Source organism: Chamaea fasciata, unplaced genomic scaffold (assembly GCF_029207755.1).
Source record: "Chamaea fasciata isolate MVZ Bird 193981 ecotype frontalis unplaced genomic scaffold, bChaFas1.0.hap1 SCAF_7, whole genome shotgun sequence".
NCBI lineage: Eukaryota > Metazoa > Chordata > Aves > Passeriformes > Sylviidae > Chamaea > Chamaea fasciata.
The window spans coordinates 604,896-630,614 of NW_027094092.1; the positions used below are offsets into that span (position 1 = coordinate 604,896).

The following is a 25,719-nucleotide window of genomic DNA, read 5'->3' on the forward strand; positions in this document are numbered from 1 at the left end:
GATGGCCATGAGCACTGCCTTGGGAGAGATGTCAGTGCCAGCAGAAGGGACTCTCCTCTGGAGACCTCAGGCCTGGCTTTGGACACTCTCAGGTTATATCCAAAACAACTCTCCATCAATACTTCCCAGAACAGACAAGGGATAGCTGGGAATAGTTCTGGAAATAACAGGCATCCAAAGTCTCCCCTCTGTGATGCCCTCTTCAGACCGATCAGTTTGGAAAACTTCCAGCACCAGAAAGGAACTGAATTTCTGTGGTTAAACTGTCAATGAGAAACAAACTGGAGCAGCAATGGGACCAGTTTTCCGTTGTGCCAGAACATGGAAAGCTGCCCTGTCTCTCCTCAGGAATTCAGTGATCACCAATCCAGCTGCAGGGCACAGGGAAGTTAAGTCAAGTACACATTATACAATTCATCTGTCAGGCACAGTATGAAGCTACAGATATTTTCAGCCTACTTGGCTGAAATATCCTCCTTTTGCTCTGAGGCTTCACTCCTGGCAGAATAATTTTGAGTTCATTTTATGGCACAAGGATACAGGGAAGGAGGGAGTCAAAAGCCTCTGTTAGCAATGTTACCACGCTTGCTAAATTATCCATCCCAGATCATTCCACTCTCCAGTGTGTTTTTCCTGGAAGCAGTGGTTTGGAGGGTTTGTTGCCCTGTTTTTGTCTTTAGGTAACCTGTGGTCCTGTGCAGGCTGAGAAGCCTGAGTTTGGTGAGTTTCTGGGCATTCAGCTATGATGTCTATGGTAAACTGTGCCCTTAAATTACAAGATACAGAAATAGGCAGTGCCATCCTGGAAGAGATGGAATTGTTTGGCTGGGAGGAGGAGGAGGATGTTGCTGCTATCAGGAGTTAGAGGTGAGGACACTGGTGCCTTTCCCTGCTTTTCCCTTAGATCATGATGCCTGAGTTGGCGTCTCTCAAAATTGTGGCTTGGGAAGAAGGAGGGAAGTTCATTGGCCAGCGTATCATTCCCATCATCGCAATGCACCCAGGTAAACCAGTGGTGGAAATTCCTTCAGCTTTCGTGCCCTTGAGACCTGTCCAGTGGGAGTCATACAGATGACACAAACAGCTGCACACTCTGCTCCTTAATCTCCGTGCCCACGGGCAGCGGAACCTTCAAATCCATCTTGTTACAGCCTTGGCTTTATCCCCTGATATACTCCCCACGGCCTCCTGTAAAGAGGGCCTTGGGCTGCTGGAGCCGACACGGGGAGGGACAGGATGCTGCCAGCTCAGCTCCCTCCCCTCTCTGCCCCAGGCTACCACCACGTGTGCCTGCGCAGCGAGAGCAACATGCCGCTCACCATGCCCGCCCTCTTCGTGTTCCTGGAGATCAAGGACTACGTGCCGGATGCCTGGGCAGGTAAGGAGTGCTGGAATGTGCAGGGAGTGCTGCTGGCCTCCTCCAAACTCTGATTCAGAAGCATTTTCCCAGCCTGGGAAGTGCTTTCCTGCTGCACCCTCAATTCCTTGGCAGGGTGGGACTAGAGTGCACGCCGGCATCCTGTCACAGCCCCGCTGCCTTGGGAAGCGCACGGGGGCTCCCACTGCAGCTGTGCCTGGTTCCCCCCGAGGGGCAGTGCAGGTGTACCAGGCTCCAGTGTGGAATGGCTCAGCCCTGCTCTTGTTCAGAGGCAGGGAGAGGTTTCCCTGAGGGAGCAGCTGACGTCTCTCAGGGGTTGCAGAGAGCAGCGGGTTTAGGGAGGCTTTAGGAGTGATGCTCTTCCCTGTTGGAAGGGAGATTCGTGCTGGTACTGAGGTATGGTCAGAGCTGGTTGTGACAGAAGCCTCACCCGAGGAATTAACAGTCATGGCCAAACCCGGAGTGTAACAGCATCAGCCACAGGAGCTCTTGTGAATACTTGTCATGTTTGCTCTCTCCTCCCCTGTGTTCATAAAAACGAACCGTATTCACTGGGGAAATACTGAGAAATTTGGTTTATCACATTTTTATTTAAAAAGATGAGGTTTGTACAACACTGGGCTGAAATTGGAGCAGGCAGCTGTGCAGGTGGGGAAAGTCTTAACCTGGCCCTGGGAGCAGAGTTCCCACAATCACAGAGCTGCCCTGAACATCAGTTGTGAGCCATGGCCTTGGGCTGGGACTGAGGTGAAGGAGGTTCCCTCCCTCCCTCCCTCCCTCCCTCCCTCCCTCCCTCCCTCCCTCCCTCCCTCCCTCCCTCCCTCCCTCCCTCCCTCCCTCCCTCCCTCCCTCCCTCCCTCCCTCCCTCCCTCCCTCCCTCCCTCCCTCCCTCCCTCCCTCCCTCCCTCCCTCCCTCCCTCCCTCCCTCCCTCCCTTTTGCTGTCAGGGACACTTTGGTTACAAGCAGAGAACACAAACTATTCCTTCTTCGCAGTGTCCTGTGCTGGGCAGGGAATATGAGGCCAGGGGTTGTTTGCTTTCCAAGCCAAGTGCTGCCCTCTCTTTCCAGATCTCACTATTGCCCTCTCCAACCCCATCAAGTTCTTCAACCTTCAGGACAAGTGCTTGGTGAAGCTCAAGGACACCTCGGAGGAGGTGAGTTTTTCCAGGCTCTGTTATCTAGAGCACCTTTCATTAATTCAGCCTGAAATAATGGAGTTTTCATTTACCTCTGATCTTTGTTTTAGAGGCCTGGCATGCAGACAAACCTCTCATTTGCAGAGACTAATGGGGTGGCAGGCTCCACTGGGAAACCCAGCATTCCTCCCTCTAATGGGTCCACAGGTAAGTTTCCAAGTATTTAAGCATATTGGCAGCTTAATTAATTCTTCTGTACTGACACCAACATCCTTCACACGAGCTGTGTTCTGGCGAGCTCTCTTCTGTGCGTTTCCGACCTGGACATCCAAGATGGGACATTAACAGGAACTTCTTTTGGGATTTCAGGAGCAGCAGTGTCCACCAAGGATGAAGCCGTGTTAGAGGCAATGCAGATGGCAGGTAACTCCTCATGCTGGTCACCCGGGCTGAGGCCCTGCCTGTCATCTTACATTTCCAAATTATAAAGACACGTCCCAAACCTGCCTGGTGGAGCCAGCACTAAAGACAAATCCTGGGAATCTTGGAGCTCCAGGACAGGTTTCCTTCAGCACACCTGCACTCCCTGTGCGACGTGTTGTTCACCTGCTTCTGGGTGCCTGAATGCAGCGTGTGATGCCAAGTCCTGCAAACACGGGGCCCAATTGTGCCTCAAAACTGAACTGAAGGCACAAGAGGAAACCTGTTTCGCTCAGGATATGTTGGCAAATTATTGTTATGTACATTGCTTTTTGAGAAGTTATCCCTAAAGAGAAGTGCTTGCCAGGACAGAATATGCACCTGGGGAGAGGCATCCCAAGGTGTGAAGCGGAGGGAGCTCTGCTTTGGATGCAGTGATGGAGGGACGTGTGTTGGAGCTGTATGCTCCAGTTTCCCCACTCCGAGTCTTGGGAAGGAGCTGGCCCTGTTCAGCCTTTTTATTTCGTGTTTCAGAGCCTGAGACAATCACCCTTGCTGAGCTGCAGCAGAAGAAGCGCTTCCTGAAGCTGCTGAAGAGGCAGGAGAAGGAGCTGAGGGAGCTGGAGCGGAAAGGAAGCAAACAGAGGGAGGAGCTGCTGCAGAAATACTCTGCACTCTTTTCAGAGCTGGCCTGCCCCGGGGGCAAGAAAAGGACCATACGCACAAGGAAAACCCAGAAGAAGAGGTAACCACGGCCTGGGGGTCACCCTCCCACACCAAAACAAGGATGCTCAGGGACACGTGGGCTCCCCTTCTCTGCAGGAAGAGGGAGCAGTGTAGGCATCTGCATGTCCCCGGGTTGTTCCCACTGAGGGTGGGTGGGAAGGTTGGGATTGTATTGGCGTGGAAAGGAGCAGCACGGCCCCCGATTCTGTCCTGCAGGAGTGTGACCCCAAGCGATGCTGCTACCAGTGCAAATCCTGTAAAGGCAGCAGACAGCATCGATTGCCACTGGCTCATGGAGCTGAGGGAGAGGCTGGAGATGGACCTCATCCACCTTGGGGAGGAGCACCACAATCGGGTCCGAAGGAAGAAAGAGCAGCACGCTACCGAGGTGAGCGCTGCGAGTGTCACCTGAAAACGTGTCCTGGGACAGCCCAGAAAATCCCAAGTTACTCACTAAACTGAGCTTGGGAATGTGGGCCCAGAACACACCTGACACGTGCATTGTCAGGTCCACGCCAGGTAACTGAGAATGAAAGCATGAAGCTTATTTGTTTAGAAGCCCTAAAAATCCCACAGAAACATTTTTATATGTCTGCCATTTTTTTTAAAAAGAGTAGCATTGCCCTGGAGCACATCAGGCTCCATCTGCTCCAGTTCTTCTGATGCCTTAGTGTGGAGTTAATGTGGTGTTTAGTGGCTTCACACCTTGCCAGGTGCCACCTCTCCGGGAGCCTGGGAGCTGGGGTGGCCTGGAGGTGGGCTGGGGGTTCACCAGTGGCACCATCAGGGCGCGTTCAGCTGCTTGACTGGGTGGAAGTCCGAGTGCAGCCGAGGGGAGTCCTGCGGGCTGGGCTCAGCCAAGGCCAGAAGGAGCCACGGTGGTGCCTGGGGACAGAGCGCAGGCCATGGGATGGTGGCGGTAGATCCATCATATGCTATCTGTTCCAGTGAAAGGGGAGTGATTCCAGCCTCGGAAGGCCTTTTCCCATGAGTGTTTCCTGAAGGAATTTGCACTGAGACATCTTAAATCTTCAGTTCCCTGGTGCATCTTAAGCTTGATACACCTCTTACGAGCTGTGTGCAACCCTGAGGGGGAAATAACACTTGGGCACTGGCTTGTGTGGGAATCAGGTTTCTTGCCTGGGAGAGGAGGCAGGGATGAAACCTTGCTGTCTCACAAGTGCCAGTCCACTGGCACAGCGGGGCCTGTGTGCACAGCTGAGCTCGCTCCTGTGCCAGCGTCTGCACCGGGCCTCGGGGATTCGGAATTTGTCGCTCCTGGAATTCATTGCGGGGAGGTGTGCAGCTGACTTGGGTGCAGTTGGATGCAGATGGGGTGCAGTGTCTCATCCTGCTTTGTTCCCTTTGGGTCCTGTGTTCATCCCTTAAACAGCAAGTCGCCAGGATCCTGGAGCTGGCCAGGGAGAAGCAGGCAGTTGAGCTGCGGGTGCTGAGGGACACGTCGGAAAGGTAAATACAGCAGTGGAATCACAAATAATGCCTGGTTCTGCTCCAGGGCAGCGCTTGCTGCTGGATCTCAAAGCTCTGCTTTGCAGCCAGGGAGTGAGGATGGGGAAGAGGAGGTTTTCTTTTCCTTTGGTGAGAAATCGAGGCAGGGGCATGTGAGGCAGGATCTCACGTGGCGGTACGGAGGGAAGATGCCTCTTGTGATGCCCAGAACAGTGTTCCTGCCAGGAGGCACCAAGCAGGATCCAACGCTCCATCTGCAGTGAGCAGCCTGGAGCTACTGATGGAGAAGGATAGGAAATAGCACTGGTGGTCCCTGGCTGCCACCTCTGCCTCTTGCAGTCAGGGCCTCACAATAATCCCTTCCAGGGACTGATCCACCCCGTCTTGTAAGTGAATCGAGCATCTTGGCTCCAGTATTTGAACAAACTGTCAAAATCAGTTGACCAGTTTCTAGCCAGACATGTATCCATTTGTTCTTGCAAGAACTTTGTCCTGAAGCTAAAATTCTCACTGATTCCTACTTCCCATTAAATCCTGTCTTAGTCTTTAGTTGCAAATTCAGGTAAAGCTCCCTCTTTTTGTGTCCTGTCCCAAGCCAGAGTCTCTTTACTCAGCTATGCAGGCAAGGCTAAAGAAATAGGTGAGTAGCCAGGTAATGGTTAGCTTGACAGTAGGATGTCATTAGTAGAGTCACATCTCCCTGGCTGGGAGAAGCTCCAGAAAGATTTCAAAATCTGGAGCGACAGGCAATGAAATGGCAGTTCAGTTCAGCAGGAATAAATATAAAATAACCCGAATGGAGAACCCTGGCCATAGCCTAGCTGTGCACTGCTCTTGGCGCTCAGGTAAGAGCTCTTCAGCTGCTGTGGATGCTCTTCACTCCCAGCTCTGCAGTGGCCAAAGTGGCAAACAGGATTTTGGGAATCGTACAGGGAAACAAAAAAAAAGATTGAGCGAGCCACTGGGTCCATCTGCATCGAGCTGTCCCCTTCTCAGTAGGCCATCTCAAACAAAAATGTCTTTTTGAGAGCAAGAAGAACAGCCTTCGTCTGAGGAGGAATTTGTGCACAAAAAGGAATAAAATGGGACAGCTGGGAGAATAGATGTTTGAGGGAACGTGACAGGAATGTGTGTGAATCACGAATGGTCTGGATGAGAGAAGTGATTGCTCACTGTTTCCCACTGGAAAGAAGGTTGGGACACCCAGTGAAGGTGTGGGGTGCCTGTGTCACATGGTGTATAAATTAAAGGCTGTTCCTCTCATGGTAAAGAGCTGTGAAGTATGAGTGACATCATGGAACATAAGTGCATAGATACTGGAGGATAGACTGGAAATTGGGAAGACTAGAATGGAGGAGGGAAAATTTCCTGTACACTTGTTCATTTTTATAGTTGCCTTTAGCATGTGCTGCCTCCACTGCTGGACCAGGACACGTCCTGACTCAGGACTTGAAACAATATCCTTTAGACTCCAGGCCTCCTGCTGCACAGTCTCCCACATTTGGGGTTTCTGGACAGCAGGGCATTCCAGAGGGCTGTGGATGGAGGACTGCTCTGCTGTCTGGGGCTGGTCACCAGGCCTGTGTCTCCTCTCTTCTCTCCACAGCAACATCAAAGACATTAAGAAGCGGATGGAGGCAAAGAGAGTGGAGCGGGTCCAGGCCATGCTGAAGAATACCAGTGACAAGGCTGCTCAGGAGAGGTGCGGGAGTGGATGTGCAGGAGGCAGGGGCTCCTGCTGACTTGGAAGCTGAAAAAGTAGAATTTTGCATCCAGTTATTTGCCTTACGGCTCAGCCAAATTTGAGTGGTGTTTTATTTGTCCTTCCTAAAGTTACAGCAGCTTCTCCCTGTGGCAGGACAGTGTGGGAATGTAACACACCTGTTGATGAGTATGGCACTGATCAGTACTGACAGCTGGATTTTACAGGGTTTTATAATTTTCTTTAAAGGTTGAAGAAAGAAATTAACAACTCCCACATTCAGGAAGTGGTGCAGACCGTCAAACGGGTGAGTTCTGGGGGGTCAGGCTGCCCCAGCAGCTCTGGGTTCTGCAGGGAGGTGGCCTGGGGAACTCAGTGTGGCCAGGCCATTTGTTCCTGAGCCAACGGGAAAGCCTGGCAGGAGGAAAGACACCTCAAGGACCTTGAAGACCCAGTGCCAGACGAAGCTGAGTCCACGTCTGTTTGTCAGTGAGTGTCCCTCAGTAAGTGTTGACATTTGAGTCCATATATCTGTCTGTGTCCGTGTGTGTCTGTGTCTGTCTGTCCATGTTTGTGTATGTGTTCATGTGTGTCCATGTCTGTGTGTCTCTGTGCATCTCTCTGGGTCAGGGTGTGTGTGCCTGTGTCAGTGTCCATGTGTCCCTGTCCCTTTGATTCTCTGTATGTGTCCCTGTCTCTCCGTGTTTCTGAGTGCATGTGTCCGTGGATCCAGGTGTCTGCACGCCCATCTGTGTCCATGTCTGTCTGGGTATATGTGTCCATCCGTGCCCATCTGTGTATGTCTGTGTGTCCATGTCCATCTGTGTGAGTCTGTGTTTGTTCTTGTGTGCGTTTCTGTGTCTCCATCTGTCCCTGTGTCAGTGTGTGTCCATGCATCCCAGTGTGTGCATATGGCTGTGTCTGCCTTAGGGTGTCTCTCTCTCCATGTGTGTCCATGTGTGTCTTTTTATCCATGTGTGTGTGTCCGTGTGTCTCTATGTCCAGGAGTCTGTCTCTGTGTGTGTCCGTGGGTGTGTATATCCATGTATATTTGTCCGTCTGTGTCCCTGGGACTGGGAGTCTGTCCTGGTGTGCCGTGTCTATCTGTCCACATCTGGGTGTCTGTCTGTTTCAGCCTTTGTCCCTGTGTCTGTGTGTCCATGAGAGTGTCACGTTACTCTATTCCTGTGTGCATGCCCATGTAGCTGTGTGTCCGTGTCCCCGTGTCCTTGTGAACCTTTGTGTCTGTGTCCATGTTTGTCTGTCCTGTCTGGGAGTGCCGTTGTGTGCCCGTGTCCCTAAACGTGTGCCTGTGGCTGTGCGGGGAGGTGGGGCGGTGTTGTGTGTGTCCCTCTGTCTCTGCATCCATCCGTGTCTGTGTGTGTCTGTCCGTGTTTGTGTTTCTGTGTGTGAGTCTGTGGATGTCTGGGTGTCCATCTGTCTCTAACTGTCCATGGGTGGGTGTCATGGGTTAGGTGTGTCTGTCCATGTCCATGTGTCTGACTATCTGCAGGTCTATGTCTGTGTTCTGGTGGGAGTCTGTATGTCCATTTGTGTCCATCTGTCTGTGTCCAGCCATGTGTGTCCATATGTATTTCTGTCTGCCTGTCCCTGGGTGTGTGTTCATGTCTGTCTTTGTGTCCGTGTCAATGTGTCCACGTCTCTATGTGTGTCCTTGTGGTGCTCCGTGTGTCTGTTTGTCTGTCCATGTCTGCGACCATGTGTCTCTGCCTGTGTCACCATGTCCAGGTGTGTGCATGTCTGCATGTGTGTCCATGTGGCTGTATCCAGGTGTGTGTATGTCTGCATGTCCCTGTGCTGCTGCCTAGGAACACGTGTGTCTGCCTGTGTCTGTCCATGTGTCCACCTGTGTGACTACGTTTGTGTGTGTGTCCGTATCTGGATCTGTGTCTGTGTGTCCATCCCTGTGTTTGTGTCCATGTCTTTGTGTCTGTGTCCATCTGTCTGCCCGTGTCAGTGTGTGCCCATGCCTGTGCGTCCATGTGTCTGCAAACCTGTGTCCTTGTCAGTATGTGTGTCCTGTCCTGTGTGTGTCCCCGTGTTTCTCTGTCCAGGGTCCATGTGTCTGCGCCCATGTCGATGTTTCCGTGTCTGTGTGTGCATCCGTGCCTGTGTCCATGTGCCTGGCCGTGTCGCTGTGTCTGCCTGTGTCCATTTCCATGTGTGTCCGTGGGTGTGCATCTGTCTGTTTCCCTGTGTCTGTATGTTTATGTTATGTGCATGTGTTGAGGTGTGCGTCTGTGTCCAAGTGAGCATGTCTGTGTCCTTGTCCATGTGTTCTGTGTCTACGTGTCTGCCTGTGTCTGCATCCATGCATGTGTCTCTCTGTATGTCTGTGTGTGTATCCATGTGTCTGCTCGTCCCTGTGTGTGTACCCATGCCTGTGACCTCTCTATCCGATACATGCCTGTGTCGCTTTGTGTGTCCATATCTATCCCTGTGTCTATCCTTGTGTCCCTGTGTGTCTCAGTCTGCCTCTGTGTTCGTGTCCATATCCATCCCTATGTCTGTCTGTGTCCATGTGTCCCTGCCAGTGTCCGTCTGCCTGTGTCCATGTCCTTGTGTGTGTGTGTCTGCTTGGGTCCGCCTGTGTCTGTCTGTATCCATTTGTCTGCATCCACGTGTCTGCCTGTGTCCGTGTGACTATATTTGTGGGTCTGTGTCTGCGTCCATGTCCCTGTGTGTCCGTGTGCCTGTGTCCATGCGTCTGCCTGCGTGTCCGTGTTTCTGTGTCCATCTGCATGTGTGTCTGCATGTGTCTGTGTCTGCATCCATGTCCTTGTGTGTATCCATGCCTGTGTCCATATGTCTTGTCCACACGTCTGCCTGTGTCCCTGTGTCCATTTGTGTCTGTCTGTGTCAGTGTCCCCATTTGTGTATCCATATCCTGTGTCTATGTGTCTGTGTCCGTGTGTTGGTCTGTCTGCCTGCATCCATGTCTGTGCTCATTTATCTATCTGCATATGTGTGCTTGAGTGTCTGTGTCCGTGTGTCTGCATCCACGTCTCTCTACCTGTGTCCGTTTCCACGTGTGTCTGCGTATCTGTCATGTGTCTGTGTGTCCATACGTTCACATCCAGGGGAGTGTGTGTTCAGGTGTATGTCTGTGTCCACATGTGGCTGTCTCTGTGTCTGTATCCCTGCATTTATCCATGTTTGCTTCTGTCCGTGTCCATATCTGTCCATGTATGTGTCTCTGTCCATGTGTGTATCAGTGCCTGTGCTGGTGTCTGTGTCCATCTCCATCTATGTGTCTCTGTTGAAGCCTGCATCTGTGTGTGTCCATGTCCCTGTCTGTGTCCATGTCCCGTGTGTGTCCATGTCCCTGCGTGTGTCCTTCTCCCTGCGTGTGTCCATGTCCTGTGTGTGTCCATGTCCCTGTCTGTGTCCATGTCCCTGTCTGTGTCCATGTCCCTGTGTGTGTCCATGTCCTTGTCAGTGTCCATGTCCCTGTGTGTGTCCATGTCCCTGTGTGTGTCCATGTCCCTGTGTGTGTCCATGTCCTGTGTGTGTCCATGTCCCTGCCTGTGTCCATGTCCCTGTGTCCATGTCCTGCGTCCTTCTCCCTGCGTGTGTCCATGTCCCTGTCTGTGTCCATGTCCTGTCTGTGTCCATGTCCCTGTCTGTGTCCATGTCCCTGCGTGTGTCCATGTCCCTGTCTGTGTCCATGTCCCTCTCTGTGTCCTTCTCCCTGTGTGTGTCCTTCTCCCTGTGTGTGTCCATCTCCCTGTCTGTGTCCATGTCCCTGTGTGTTTCCATATCCCTGCCTGTGTCCATGTCCTGTGTGTCCATGTCCCTGTCTGTGTCTCCATGTCCCTGTGTGTGTCCATGTCCCTGTGTGTGTCCATGTCCCTGTGTGTGTCCATGTCCCTGTCTGTGTCCATGTCCCTGTCTGTGTCCATGTCCTGTCTGTGTCCATGTCCTGTGTGTGTCCATGTCCTGTGTGTGTCCATGTCCCTGTCTGTGTCCATGTCCTGTGTCCCTCTCCCTGTGTGTGTCCATGTCCCTGTCTGTGTCCATGTCCCTGTGTGTGTCCATGTCCCTGCCTGTGTCCATGTCCCTGTGTGTGTCCATGTCCCGTGTGTGTCCGTGTCCCTGTCTGTGTCCTTGTCCCGTGTGTGTCCATGTCCCTGTGTGTGTCCATGTCCCGTGTGTGTCCATGTCCATGTGTGGGTCCATGTCCCTGCCTGTGTCCATGTCCCTGTCTGTGTCTCCATGTCCCTGTGTGTGTCCATGTCCCTGTGTGTGTCCATGTCCCTGTGTGTGTCCATGTCCCTGTGTCCATGTCCTATGTCCATGTCCCGTGTGTGTCCATGTCCCTTTGTGTGTCCATGTCCCTGTGTGTGTCCATGTCCCTGTGTGTGTCCATGTCCCGTGTGTGTCCGTGTCCCTGTCTGTGTCCTTGTCCCGTGTGTGTCCTTCTCCCTGTCTGTGTCCTTCTCCCTGTCTGTGTCCATGTCCCTGTGTGTGTATCCATGTCCCTGTCTGTGTCCATGTCCCTGTCTGTGTTCATGTCCCTGCCTGTGTCCATGTCTCTGTGTCCATGTCCTGTGTCCATGTCCCTGTGTGTGTCCATGTCCCTGTGTGTGTCCATGTCCTGTGTGTGTCCATGTCCCGTGTGTGTCCATGTCCCTGCCTGTGTCCATGTCCCTGTGTCCATGTCCTGTGTCCTTCTCCCTGCCTGTGTCCATGTCCCTGCGTGTCCATGTCCTGCCTGTGTCCATGTCCCTGTCTGTGTCCATGTTCCTGTCTGTGTCCATGTCCCATGTGTGTCCATGTCCCTGCCTGTGTCCATGTCCCTGTGTCCATGTCCTGTGTCCATGTCCCTTCTGTGTCCATGTCCCTGTGTGTGTCCATGTCCCTGTCTGTGTCCATGTCCCGTGTGTGTCCATGTCCCTGTGTGTGTCCATGTCCTGTGTGTGTCCATGTCCCTGTCTGTGTCCATGTCCCTGTCTGTGTCCATGTCCCTGTCTGTGTCCATGTCCCGTGTGTGTCCATGTCCCTGTGTGTGTCCATGTCCCTGTCTGTGTCCATGTCCCGTGTGTGTCCTTCTCCCTGTGTGTGTCCATGTCCCTGTGTGTGTCCATGTCCCTGTCTGTGTCCATGTCCCGTGTGTGTCCTTCTCCCTGTGTGTGTCCATGTCCCTGTGTGTGTCCATGTCCCTGTCTGTGTCCATGTCCCTGTCTGTGTCCATGTCCCTGTCTGTGTCCATGTCCCGTGTGTGTCCATGTCCCTGTCTGTGTCCATGTCCTTGTCAGTGTCCATGTCCTTGTCTGTGTCCATGTCCTTGTCTGTGTCCATGTCCTTGTCAGTGTCCATGTCCCTGTCTGTGTCCATGTCCCTGTCTGTGTCCATGTCCCTGTCTGTGTCCATGTCCCTGTGTGTGTCCATGTCCCTGCCTGTGTCCATGTCCTGTGTGTGTCCATGTCCCTCTGTGTGTCCATGTGCTGTGTGTGTCCATGTCCCTGCATGTGTCCCTGTCCCTGCCTGTGTCCATGTCCCTGTCTGTGTCCATGTTCCTGTCTGTGTCCATGTCCCGTGTGTGTCCATGTCCCTGCCTGTGTCCATGTCCCTGTGTGTGTCCATGTCCCTGTCTGTGTCCATGTCCCTGCCTGTGTCCATGTCCTGTGTCCATGTCCTGTGTCCATGTCCCTTCTGTGTCCATGTCCCTGTGTGTGTCGATGTCTCTGTATGTGTCCATGTGCTGTGTGTGTCCCTGTCCCTGCTTGTCTCCATGTCCCTGTCTGTGTCTCCATGTCCCTTTGTGTGTCCATGTCCCTGTCTTTGTCCATGTCCCTGTCCCTGTGTGTGTCCATGTCCCTGCCTGTGTCCATGTCCCTGTGTCCATGTCCTGTGTCCTTCTCCCTGTGTGTGTCCATGTCCCTGTCTATGTCCATGTCCTGTGTGTGTCCATGTCCTGTCTGTGTTCATGTCCTTGTCAGTGTCCATGTCCCTGTGTGTGTCCATGTCCCTGTCTGTGTCCATGTCCTGTGTGTGTCCATGTCCCTGTCTGTGTCCATGACCCTGTGTGTGTCCATGTCCCTGTCTGTGTCCATGTCCTGTGTGTGTCCATGTCCCTGTCTGTGTCCCATGTCCCTGCGTGTGCCCATGTCCCTGTCTGTGTCTCCATGTCCCTGCCTGTGTCCATGTCCCTGTCTGTGTCCATGTCCTGTGTGTGTCCATGTCCTGTGTGTGTCCATGTCCCTGTGTGTGTCCATGTCCCTGTGTCCATGTCCTGTGTCCATGTCCCTTTGTGTGTCCATGTCCCTTTGTGTGTCCATGTCCCGTGTGTGTCCATGTCCCTGTGTGTGTCCATGTCCCGTGTGTGTCCATGTCCTGTGTGTGTCCATGTCCCTGCGTGTGTCCATGTCCCTGTCTGTGTCCATGTCCTTGTCAGTGTCCATGTCCCTGTCTGTGTCCATGTCCTTGTCAGTGTCCATGTCCCTGTCTGTGTCCATGTCCCTGTGTGTGTCCATGTCCCTGTGTGTGTCCATGTCCCTGTGTGTGTCCTTGTCCCGTGTGTGTCCTTCTCCCTGTCTGTGTCCATGTCCCTGTCTGTGTCCATGTCCCTGTCTGTGTCCATGTCTCTGTGTCCATGTCCTGTGTCCATGTCCCTGTGTGTGTCCATGTCCCTTCTGTGCCAAGTCCTTGTGTGTGTCCATGTCCCTTTGTGTGTCCATGTCCCTTTGTGTGTCCATGTCCCTGTGTGTGTCCATGTCCCTGTGTGTGTCCATGTCCCGTGTGTGTCCATGTCCCTGTCTGTGTCCCATGTCCCTGCGTGTGCCCATGTCCCTGTGTGTGTCCATGTCCCTGTCTGTGTCCATGTCCTGTGTGTGTCCATGTCCTGTGTGTGTCCATGTCCCTGTGTGTGTCCATGTCCCTTTGTGTGTCCATGTCCCTTTGTGTGTCCATGTCCCTGTGTGTGTCCATGTCCCTGTGTGTGTCCATGTCCCGTGTGTGTCCGTGTCCCTGTCTGTGTCCTTGTCCCGTGTGTGTCCATGTCCCGTGTGTGTCCTTCTCCCTGTCTGTGTCCATGTCCCTGTGTGTGTATCCATGTCCCTGTGTGTGTATCCATGTCCCTGTCTGTGTCCATGTCCCTGTCTGTGTCCATGTCCCTGCCTGTGTCCATGTCTCTGTGTCCATGTCCTGTGTCCATGTCCCTGTGTGTGTCCATGTCCCTGTGTCCATGTCCTGTGTCCATGTCCCTTCTGTGTCCATGTCCCTGTGTGTGTCCATGTCCCTGTGTGTGTCCATGTCCCGTGTGTGTCCATGTCCCTGTCTGTGTCCTTCTCCCTGTGTGTGTCCTTCTCCCTGTGTGTGTCCATGTCCCTGTCTTTGTCCATGTCCCTGTCCCTGTGTGTGTCCATGTCCCTGCCTGTGTCCATGTCCCTGTGTCCATGTCCTGTGTCCTTCTCCCTGTGTGTGTCCATGTCCCTGTCTATGTCCATGTCCTGTCTGTGTTCATGTCCTCGTCAGTGTCCATGTCCCTGTGTGTGTCCATGTCCCTGTCTGTGTCCATGACCCTGTGTGTGTCCATGTCCCTGTCTGTGTCCATGTCCTGTGTGTGTCCATGTCCCGTGTGTGTCCATGTCCCTGTCTGTGTCCCATGTCCCTGCGTGTGCCCATGTCCCTGTCTGTGTCTCCATGTCCCTGCCTGTGTCCATGTCCCTGTCTGTGTCCATGTCCTGTGTGTGTCCATGTCCCTGTGTGTGTCCATGTCCCTGTGTGTGTCCTTCTCCCTGTGTGTGTCCATGTCCTGTGTGTGTCCATGTCCCGTGTGTGTCCATGTCCCTGTCTGTGTCTCCATGTCCCTGCCTGTGTCCATGTCCCTGTCTGTGTCCATGTCCTGTGTGTGTCCATGTCCTGTGTGTGTGTCCATGTCCCTGTCTGTGTCCATGTCCTGTGTCCCTCTCCCTGTGTGTGTCCATGTCCCTGTGTGTGTCCATGTCCCTGTGTGTGTCCATGTCCCTGCCTGTGTCCATGTCCCTGTGTGTGTCCATGTCCCGTGTGTGTCCGTGTCCCTGTCTGTGTCCTTGTCCCGTGTGTGTCCATGTCCCTGTGTGTGTCCATGTCCCGTGTGTGTCCATGTCCATGTGTGGGTCCATGTCCCTGCCTGTGTCCATGTCCCTGTCTGTGTCTCCATGTCCCTGTGTGTGTCCATGTCCCTGTGTGTGTCCATGTCCCTGTGTGTGTCCATGTCCTGTGTGTGTCCGTGTCCCTGTCTGTGTCCTTGTCCCGTGTGTGTCCTTCTCCCTGTCTGTGTCCTTCTCCCTGTCTGTGTCCATGTCCCTGTGTGTGTATCCATGTCCCTGTCTGTGTCCATGTCCCTGTCTGTGTCCATGTCCCTGCCTGTGTCCATGTCTCTGTGTCCATGTCCTGTGTCCATGTCCCTTCTGTGTCCATGTCCTTGTCTGTGTCCATGTCCTGTGTGTGTCCATGTCCTGTGTGTGTCCATGTCCCGTGTGTGTCCATGTCCCTGCCTGTGTCCATGTCCCTGTGTCCATGTCCTGTGTCCTTCTCCCTGCCTGTGTCCATGTCCCTGCGTGTCCATGTCCTGCCTGTGTCCATGTCCCTGTCTGTGTCCAATTCCCTGTCTGTGTCCATGTCCCATGTGTGTCCATGTCCCTGCCTGTGTCCATGTCCCTGTGTCCATGTCCTGTGTCCATGTCCCTTCTGTGTCCATGTCCCTGTGTGTGTCCATGTCCCTGTCTGTGTCCATGTCCCGTGTGTGTCCATGTCCCTGTCTGTGTCCATGTCCTGTGTGTGTCCATGTCCCTGTCTGTGTCCATGTCCCTGTCTGTGTCCATGTCCCGTGTGTGTCCATGTCCCTGTGTGTGTCCATGTCCCTGTCTGTGTCCATGTCCCGTGTGTGTCCTTCTCCCTGTGTGTGTCCATGTCCCTGTGTGTGTCCATGTCCCTGCCTGTGTCCATGTCCCTGTCTGTGTCTCCATGTCCCTGTCTGTGTCCATGTCCTGTGTGTGTCCATGTCCCTGTCTGTGTCCATGTCCCTGCCTGTGTCCATGTCCTGTGTGTGTCCATGTCCCTCTGTGTGTCCATGTCCCTGTGTGTGTCCATGTCCCTGCGTGTGTCCATGTCCCTGTCTGTGTCCATGTCCCTGTGTGGGTCCATGTCCCTGTGTGTGTCCATGTCCCGTGTGTGTCCATGTCCTGTGTGTGTCCATGTCCCTGCGTGTGTCCATGTCCCTGTCTGTGTCTCCATGTCCCTGTCTGTGTCCATGTCCTTGTCAGTGTCCATGTCCCTGTCTGTGTCCATGTCCCTGTGTCCATGTCCTGTGTCCTTCTCCCTGTGTGTGTCCATGTCCCTGTGTGTGTCCATGTCCCTGTCTGTGTCCATGTCCCTGTCTGTGTCCATGTCTCTGTGTCCATGTCCTGTGTCCATGTCCCTGTGTGTGTCCATGTCCCTTCTGTGCCAAGTCCTTGTGTGTGTCCGTGTCCCGTGTGTGTCGATGTCTCTGTGTGTGTCCATGTGCTGTGTGTGTCCATGTCCCTGCATGTGTCCCTGTCCCTGCCTGTGTCCATGTCCCTGTCTGTGTCCATGTTCCTGTCTGTGTCCATGTCCCGTGTGTGTCCATGTCCCTGCCTGTGTCCATGTCCCTGCCTGTGTCCATGTCCCTGTGTCCATGTCCTGTGTCCATGTCCCTTCTGTGTCCATGTCCCTGTGTGTGTCGATGTCTCTGTATGTGTCCATGTGCTGTGTGTGTCCCTGTCCCTGCTTGTCTCCATGTCCCTGTCTGTGTCTCCATGTCCCTTTGTGTGTCCATGTCCCTGTCTTTGTCCATGTCCCTGTCCCTGTGTGTGTCCATGTCCCTGCCTGTGTCCATGTCCCTGTGTCCATGTCCTGTGTCCTTCTCCCTGTGTGTGTCCATGTCCCTGTCTATGTCCATGTCCTGTCTGTGTTCATGTCCTTGTCAGTGTCCATGTCCCTGTGTGTGTCCATGTCCCTGTCTGTGTCCATGTCCTGTGTGTGTCCATGTCCCTGTCTGTGTCCATGACCCTGTGTGTGTCCATGTCCCTGTCTGTGTCCATGTCCTGTGTGTGTCCATGTCCCTTCTGTGTCCATGTCCTGTGTGTGTCCATGTCCCGTGTGTGTCCATGTCCCTGTCTGTGTCCCATGTCCCTGCGTGTGCCCATGTCCCTGTCTGTGTCTCCATGTCCCTGCCTGTGTCCATGTCCCTGTCTGTGTCCATGTCCTGTGTGTGTCCATGTCCTGTGTGTGTCCATGTCCCTGTCTGTGTCCATGTCCTGTGTCCCTCTCCCTGTGTGTGTCCATGTCCCTGTGTGTGTCCATGTCCCTGTGTCCATGTCCCGTGTCCATGTCCCGTGTGTGTCCATGTCCCTTTGTGTGTCCATGTCCCTGTGTGTGTCCATGTCCCGTGTGTGTCCGTGTCCCTGTCTGTGTCCTTGTCCCGTGTGTGTCCATGTCCCGTGTGTGTCCTTCTCCCTGTCTGTGTCCTTCTCCCTGTCTGTGTCCATGTCCCTGTCTGTGTCCATGTCCCTGCCTGTGTCCATGTCTCTGTGTCCATGTCCTGTGTCCATGTCCCTGTGTGTGTCCATGTCCATGTGTCCATGTCCTGTGTCCATGTCCTTGTGTGTGTCCATGTCCCTGTGTGTGTCCATGTCCCTGTGTGTGTCCATGTCCCTGTGTGTGTCCATGTCCCGTGTGTGTCCATGTCCCTGTCTGTGTCCTTCTCCCTGTGTGTGTCCTTCTCCCTGTGTGTGTCCATGTCCCTGTCTGTGTCCATGTCCCTGTCTGTGTCCATGTCCCTGTCTGTGTCCATGTCCTGTGTGTGTCCATGTCCCTGTGTCCATGTCCTGTGTCCATGTCCCTTCTGTGTCCATGTCCTTGTGTGTGTCCATGTCCCTGTGTGTGTCCATGTCCCGTGTGTGTCCATGTCCCTGTGTGTGTCCATGTCCCGTGTGTGTCCTTCTCCCTGTGTGTGTCCTTCTCCCTGCGTGTGTCCATGTCCCTGCGTGTGTCCATGTCCCTGCGTGTGTCCATGTCCCTGCGTGTGTCCATGTCCCTGTCTGTGTCTCCATGTCCCTGCCTGTGTCCATGTCCCTGTCTGTGTCCATGTCCTGTGTGTGTCCATGTCCTGTGTGTGTCCATGTCCCTGCCTGTGTCCATGTCCCTGTGTCCATGTCCTGTGTCCTTCTCCCTGCCTGTGTCCATGTCCCTGCGTGTCCATGTCCTGCCTGTGTCCATGTCCCTGTCTGTGTCCATGTTCCTGTCTGTGTCCATGTCCCGTGTGTGTCCATGTCCCTGCCTGTGTCCATGTCCCTGTGTCCATGTCCTGTGTCCATGTCCCTTCTGTGTCCATGTCCCTGTGTGTGTCCATATCCCTGTGTCCATGTCCTGTGTCCATGTCCCTTCTGTGTCCATGTCCCTGTGTGTGTCCATGTCCCTGTCTGTGTCCATGTCCCTGTGTGTGTCCTTCTCCCTGTGTGTCTCCATGTCCCTGTGTGTGTCCATGTCCCTGTCTGTGTCCATGTCCCTGTGTGTGTCCATGTCTCTGTGTGTCCATGTCCCTGTGTGTGTCCATGTCCCTGTCTGTGTCCTTCTCCCTGTGTGTGTCCTTCTCCCTGTGTGTGTCCATGTCCCTGTCTGTGTCCGTGTCCTTGTCAGTGTCCATGTCCCTGTGTGTGTCCATGTCCCGGTCTGTGTCTCCATGTCCCTGTGTGTGTCCATGTCCCTGTCTGTGTCCATGTCCCTGTCTGTGTCCATGTCCTGTGTGTGTCCATGTCCCTGTCTGTTTCCATGTCCTGTCTGTGTCCCTGTCTCGTGTGTGTCCATGTCCCTGTCTGTGTCCTTCTCCCTGTGTGTGTCCTTCTCCCTGTGTGTGTCCATGTCCCTGTCTGTGTCCATGTCCTGTGTGTGTCCATGTCCCTGTGTGTGTCCATGTCCCTGTCTGTGTCCATGTCCCTGTCTGTGTCCCATGTCCCTGTCTGTGTCTCCATGTCCCTGTCTGTGTCCTTCTCCCTGTGTGTGTCCTTCTCCCTGTGTGTGTCCATGTCCCTGTCTGTGTCCATGTCCTGTGTGTGTCCATGTCCCTGTGTGTGTCCATGTCCTGTGTGTGTCCATGTCCCTGTCTGTGTCCATGTCCTGTGTGTGTCCATGTCCCTGTCTGTGTCCATGTCCTGTGTCCCTCTCCCTGTGTGTGTCCATGTCCCTGTGTGTGTCCATGTCCCTGCCCGTGTCCATGTCCCTGTGTGTGTCCATGTCCCTGTCTGTGTCCATGTCCATGTTTGGTCCATGTCACGTGTGTGTCCGATTCCCTGTCTGTGTCCTTGTCCCGTGTGTGTCCATGTCCCTGTGTGTGTCCATGTCCATGTTTGGTCCATGTCCCGTGTGTGTCCGTGTCCCTGTCTGTGTCCTTGTCCCGTGTGTGTCCTTCTCCCTGTCTGTGTCCTTCTCCCTGTCTGTGTCCTTCTCCCTGTCTGTGTCCATGTCCCTGTGTGTGTATCCATGTCCCTGTCTGTGTCCATGTCCCTGTCTGTGTCCATGTCCCTGCCTGTGTCCATGTCCCTGTGTCCATGTCCTGTGTCCATGTCCCTTCTGTGTCCATGTCCTTGTGTGTGTCCATGTCCCTGTCTGTTTCCATGTCCTGTCTGTGTCCCTGTCCCGTGTGTGTCCATGTCCCGTGTGTGTCCATGTCCCTGTCTGTGTCCTTCTCCCTGTGTGTGTCCTTCTCCCTGTGTGTGTCCATGTCCCTGTCTGTGTCCATGTCCTGTGTGTGTCCATGTCCCTGTGTGTGTCCATGTCCCTGCCTGTGTCCATGTCCCTGCCTGTGTCCATGTCCCTGCGTGTGTCCATGTCCCTGTGTCCATGTCCCTGTCTGTGTCTCCATGTCCCTGCCTGTGTCCATGTCCTGTGTGTGTCCATGTCCTGTGTGTGTCCATGTCCTTGTCTGTGTCCATGTCCTTGTCAGTGTCCATGTCCCTGCGTGTGTCCATGTCCCTGTCTGTGTCTCCATGTCCCTGCCTATGTCCATGTCCCTGTCTGTGTCCATGTCCCTGTCTGTGTCCATGTCCCGTGTGTGTCCATGTCATGTGTGTGTCCATGTCCCTGTGTGTGTCCATGTCCTGTGTGTGTCCATGTCCTTGTCTGTGTCCATGTCCTTGTCAGTGTCCATGTCCCTGTGTGTGTCCATGTCCCTGCCTGTGTCCATGTCCCTGTCTGTGTCTCCATGTCCCTGTGTGTGTCCATGTCCCTGTGTGTGTCCATGTCCTGTGTGTGTCCATGTCCCTGTGTGTGTATCCATGTCCCTGTGTGTGTCCATGTCTCTGTCTGTGTCCATGTCCCTGCCTGTGTCCATGTCTCTGTGTCCATGTCCTGTGTCCATGTCCCTGTGTGTGTCCATGTCCCTGTGTCCATGTCCTGTGTCCATGTCCCTTCTGTGTCCATGTCCTTGTGTGTGTCCGTGTCCCGTGTGTGTCCTTGTCCCTGTGTGTGTCGATGTCTCTGTGTGTGTCCATGTCCCTGCGTGTGTCCATGTCCTGCGTGTGTCCATGTCCTGTCTGTGTCCATGTCTCGTGCGTGTCCATGTCCCGTGTGTGTCCATGTCCCTGTGTGTGTCCTTCTCCCTGTGTGTGTCCATGTCCCTGTCTGTGTCCATGTCCTGTGTGTGTCCATGTCCCTGCCTGTGTCCATGTCCCTGTGTCCATGTCCTTGTGTCCATGTCCCTTCTGTGTCCATGTCCCTGTGTGTGTCGATGTCTCTGTATGTGTCCATGTGCTGTGTGTGTCCCTGTCCCTGCTTGTCTCCATGTCCCTGTCTGTGTCTCCATGTCCCTGTGTGTGTCCATGTCCCTGTCTGTGTCCATGTCCCTGTGTCCATGTCCTGTGTCCTTCTCCTTGCGTGTGTCTATGTCCATGTCCCTGTGTGTGTCCATGTCCTGTGTGTGTCCATGTCCCTGTGTGTGTCCTTGTCCCGTGTGTGTCCTTCTCCCTGTCTGTGTCCATGTCCCTGTCTGTGTCCATGTCCCTGTCTGTGTCCATGTCCTTGTCAGTGTCCATGTCCCTGCGTGTGTCCATGTCCCTGTCTGTGTCTCCATGTCCCTGCCTGTGTCCATGTCCCTGTCTGTGTCCATGTCCCTGTGTCCATGTCCTGTGTCCTTCTCCCTGTGTGTGTCCATGTCCCTGTGTGTGTCCATGTCCCGTGTGTGTCCTTCTCCCTGTGTGTGTCCATGTCCCTGTCTGTGTCCATGTCCCTGTCTGTGTCCATGTCCCGTGTGTGTCCGTGTCCCTGCCTGTGTCCATGTCCCTGTGTCCATGTCCTGTGTCCATGTCTCTGTATGTGTCCATGTGCTGTGTGTGTCTCCCTGTCCCTGCGTGTCTCCATGTCCCTGTGTGTGTCCATGTCCTGTCTGTGTCCATGTCCCTGCGTGTGTCCATGTCCTGTCTGTGTCCATGTCCCTGCGTGTGTCCATGTCCTGCCTGTGTCCATGTCCCTGTCTGTGTCCATGTCCTGTGTGTGTCCATGTCCCTGTCTGTGTCCATGTCCCGTGTGTGTCCATGTCCTGTGTGTGTCCATGTCCCTGTCTGTGTCCATGTCCCGTGTGTGTCCTTCTCCCTGTGTCCATGTCCCTGTCTGTGTCCATGTCCCTGCCTGTGTCCATGTCCCTGTCTGTGTCCATGTCCTGTGTGTGTCCATGTCCCTGTCTGTGTCCATGTCCTGTGTGTGTCCATGTCCCTGTCTGTGTCCATGTCCCTGCCTGTCTCCATGTCCCTGTCTGTGTCCATGTCCCGTGTGTGTCCATGTCCTGTCTGTGTCCATGTGTCTGTGTCCCCATTTTTGGATCCATGTCCAGTGTCTGTCTGTGCGCCTGTGTCCATAGGCGTGTCTGTGTCCCTCTGTCCCGGTGTGTCCATGGGTGTCTGCATATCCATGTCTCTCTGTGCAGGTGTCCCTGTGTGTACCAACCTGCCAGGCTGTCACAGTGTCCCTGACTCCAGGCTGCTGCTCCAGGCCCACCCTGCTGAGCTGTCCAAAGCCCTTGCTTATCAAACTGGGACCCGAGGGGGATTGATTTATTCTTTTTAAAGGTGACGGAGAAGACTGGCAGGTTGCAGCAGAGACTGGAGGAGAAGCAGGCAGCAAGTCTGCAGTCCATCAAGGAGAGAGAAAGCCAGGTACGGATGTCGAGGCTCCGGGCTGTTCCTCGGCACACGAGGATTGGTGTTGCCACCCTCAGCCCAGCCATTCCCGGGGTTTGAGGAATTGGATGAGGGGCCCACACAGACCCCAGAAGGACCAGGGGCTCATCCCAGAGCTCCTGGTCTCTGCTTGGCTCCAGTGTGTGGGAATGACCTGGTTCTCCATTTGCAGCTCCAGCAGCAGGTGCGGGTGGAATATGAGGAGAAGTTGAGAACTCTGAACATGGAGGTTCAGGAGATGGTGAAAAACTACACCAAAGCCAGCTTTCCTGGAGAGCCGCAGACTGGGAAGGAAGCAGGGCAGAGCATACCTGAGGGAGAGCAAGACTTTACAGACCAACTGGAAGCAAACATCCCGGTGGCAGAGGCGTCCAGGCTTACACTGGCAATGACTGAGCCCTCAGGAGCTGCAATGGATGTGGAGATAGAAGAGAGCATATTCTGAGTCGAGTCGCTTCCTCACTGTTCATTGCAAGAAAGGTGTATGGTCAAGTAAACTACTGCCATCCCTTTCCTTCTGGGGAGCTCCTGAAATCCTTCAGGAATGTACTACATTATCCCAGATAGCTGGAAGCAGGCCGGAGAGCTGACCCTTCAGAGTACTTCACCCTCTGTGTTCCACAGTCTGAACTCTGAGGTATTTTCAGCAGTGGGAAAGGGCCTGTGCCTGCAGACCAGCTCCCTGATGGCATCACAGCAGCAGCTACAGGAATATTTTATTTACTTGGCATTCAGACCAGTTTTTAGAGTCAGTTCCCTCATCATGCCTCACATGCATCCCTTCACATCAGTCCAGCTCCTCCTACCATCTTCCACACGGTTCAATGAAACAGCAATAAACAAACCAAACAAAAACCCCTAAACACTGATACAGAGACACCACAGATAGGGAGCGAGGGGTGTGGAAAGTGGGCTCAGTCACAGCAACCCACAGCAGGCCCTGCGTCCTGCAGGAGAACAGTTACGCCTGAAGCTGCATTAATAAACAATTACAAATGCTGCTATAAAACAAACCAAACCCCAGGGCAAGCAGGTATGAGACAGCACATTCCAAGCCTGGTCTGAACACCCAGCAAGCGTCCACATCTCCCCTGTGGTGTCACCCGAGTACTGGAATTATGGATTGTACATTTCTGAATTATTTATTTTCTAAAAAAATTAAAACATTGCTGTTCTTAAACAACGGGGTCACTTGTTACTAAGCTGCAGGTAGCGTGTGTGTCTGTGTGTCCAGATGTACGTGTAGCTGTGTCTGTCTCAGTGTGGGACTGTGTGTCTGTGTCCATCCACCCAGCTGTGTCCGTGTGTATTTTTTTGTGCCCGGGTGTGTGCTCATGTCTGTCTTTATGAAGCTCTATGTGTCCACATCCCTGTGTCTCTGCGTCTGTGTGTTCACGTCTCCATCAGTCTCTGTGTCCATGTGTGTCTGTCCACCCCTGGGGCTGTGTCCACATGTCTGTCCTTCTGTGCATCTCTATTCTATCTGTCTGTGTGTCCAGGTCCCTGGGTGTTTGTCTGTCCACAGAGGATATGTTAAAGGAAAATCTGTCCCATCACTCCCTGGAGGGAACCCAGACACCAGTGTCACACCAGAACATCAGCACAATGTGGCCCCTTCTTCACACCCTGCCAAAATTCCAGGGATTGGGTTTTTTTCCCTCACACCCTCACTGGAAACAAATCCCACAAAATAAACCTTAGAGAGGCACACCTGGAAAGCCAGGACCCAACAGCAGGGCCAGGGTTTGCAGTTTTCCTTCCTCCAGTGCCATGTTGCACAGGGCCAGCGGCAGGCAGAACATGCTCCTGTCCCTCCACGCAGCACGGGACAGGACAAACAGTCCAAGTCAGGTTGGCCAGGTTCAATCTCACAGGCTGCTCCTGCCAAGAGCACCAGCACAAGCTGTGACAATGGACAACAGCACCAGTCTCCTTCCCTCCAGCCTGCCGCAATTCCCCAACAGCTTCACTTTCCAGCCTGGAGCCTTCTAATTCCTGCCCTGGCACCAGGTGCTCCCCAGGAGCCCTGTGAGAGCCAGCAGAACCCATTGCTCTGCCCCTTCCCCACGCAGAGCACCAGTGCCCCGACAGCTCTGAACAGCACAAATCCAGAGGCCAAAGCAAGGCCTGCCACAGCCCCAGAGCAAAACGCTCTGCAGGGGGCTCCTTGAGGGGTGGGCATTTCAAAACTGACCAGAGCTCAGCTGGACTATGCCACGGGGCTAAGAATATGGAACTGCAGCACTTGGGATACGTGGCATTAACATCCACTGACGTTTGAAACCCACCACAACAACTTGTGCCCTTACAACCCCATCACAGTTTCTGTTATGGAACCCAACACTGGCACCGGGGACTGATGCCAAATTTCATGAGAAACAGGTGCAATCTTTTACACATTCACCTCAATGCTAAAAAAACACCTGCAAAATGTACTTTTCAGAGTGTACACGGAAGCATCACTATAAGCAAAGCCAGGGCTCACTCTGCATCACCCCCTTTCTCCCCGGGGTAAAGCCCCTCTGAGCCCAAGGCCTCTGACACCTCCCCGTCTGCACAAAATGGGGGAAAGTTCTGCAAGATGGGAAACGGACAAATAAATAAATAAAAAATAATAAATAAAGCCACTAAACCAAATACTACTGCAAAGGTTCCTGAGCACACCTGGAAGCCAACCACCCTCCAGCAGCACAATTCACACCAGGGTTTGGTTACTCACAGACTCCAGAGGAGAGGGGCCATCTGATTCTCCAGCGCTGGTTCTTGCCACGCGATTCAGACATCGCTGAGGATTCCTTCCTGTGCAGCCCTGCCTGTGTTTTCACTTACCTGTGGTACTTGGCTCAGACAGGCCTCTCGTCAGGCCATTACACACAGAACCCCACTCCAATGGCAACAGAACAGTAGCACCTGGTCAGACACTGAACAGCAGCAGCTTTAGGTACATTCCAAATTTTCATCTTTTAAGTGGCGTATTCGAGATCCCATTCTCTGGCCCAAAATATTTAAGTGAGGCCAGACTCTGTACAATATAATTAAAAATTAGATAATGGGGATGTCTAAAGCAGAGGAGGACTCCAACCCCAGCAAGGGACATAAACAGGAGACACTGTACTTACATGACCCCAATCCTTTTTGCCTCCATCACAGAGATACTGCTGCTGTGCCTAAAGGCACTCAGAGAAGGAGTTTCTGCACAGTAACTATTCCAGTTTAGAGACACTCTCCCTGCCCCACACGGATCCCACGTGCCAAGATTCTCCAAGATTATCTAATTACTTGTTATCCCCAGTTATACCCTGGGCCCAGGGCACAGCCAGTAGCTCTCCCCGGTCTACGGGGTTTGTCTCAAACAATGTCTCAAAGCTAACTCAGTGTTGAATTCAGGAGTCTCATTTGAACCAGGGTCCTTCTGTTGCCACTGGTTAAAAAACAGGGGCCTCTAGACAAAGACTCGCTCTCTTCTGAAATAAATGGGATAATGAGCTGCTGCATCCAACATCAGAGGCCCCTTGGAGGAAGACAGGCACCATGATAGATAAACCAGTGCAACTGGGATGTGACAGCACTGACAGACTCCGCGTTTGATTCAGCAAATTGTTCATATAAATACCACGTGCCGTCTTCAAAGGCCTCCTGGATGCTGATTGCCAGGGCTACGGCAGCAAGGAAAAAGCTCCATACCAGCAAAG

The 25,719-nt window shown here is 53.5% G+C and overlaps 2 protein-coding genes across 3 annotated transcripts in view; one reads left to right on the plus strand and one right to left on the minus strand.

The window, feature by feature from the left end:
* The window catches only part of PLCB2 (phospholipase C beta 2), a 47,673-nt gene extending 25,101 nt beyond the window's left edge, over nucleotides 1-22,572 (plus strand). The window contains exons 21-32 of one of the 2 annotated variants that reach the window (XM_066187075.1): nucleotides 905-1,004; nucleotides 1,274-1,378; nucleotides 2,448-2,533; nucleotides 2,626-2,722; nucleotides 2,885-2,938; nucleotides 3,470-3,680; nucleotides 3,878-4,049; nucleotides 5,055-5,131; nucleotides 6,738-6,833; nucleotides 7,083-7,140; nucleotides 21,917-22,003; nucleotides 22,200-22,572. In XM_066187075.1, coding sequence (XP_066043172.1) covers nucleotides 905-1,004; nucleotides 1,274-1,378; nucleotides 2,448-2,533; nucleotides 2,626-2,722; nucleotides 2,885-2,938; nucleotides 3,470-3,680; nucleotides 3,878-4,049; nucleotides 5,055-5,131; nucleotides 6,738-6,833; nucleotides 7,083-7,140; nucleotides 21,917-22,003; nucleotides 22,200-22,472 — 1,416 coding nt within the window. In that variant the 3' untranslated portion in view covers nucleotides 22,473-22,572. The remainder of the gene's footprint in view (nucleotides 1-904; nucleotides 1,005-1,273; nucleotides 1,379-2,447; nucleotides 2,534-2,625; nucleotides 2,723-2,884; nucleotides 2,939-3,469; nucleotides 3,681-3,877; nucleotides 4,050-5,054; nucleotides 5,132-6,737; nucleotides 6,834-7,082; nucleotides 7,141-21,916; nucleotides 22,004-22,199) is intronic. The other variant, XM_066187076.1, reaches the window with a different exon arrangement.
* Nucleotides 22,573-22,663: 91 nt separating this feature from the next.
* The window catches only part of PAK6 (p21 (RAC1) activated kinase 6), a 45,770-nt gene continuing 42,714 nt past the window's right edge, over nucleotides 22,664-25,719 (minus strand). Inside the window, exon 12 of the mRNA XM_066187087.1 lies at nucleotides 22,664-25,719. Within this exon, the coding sequence (XP_066043184.1) occupies nucleotides 25,684-25,719 (36 nt within the window). The 3' untranslated portion in view covers nucleotides 22,664-25,683.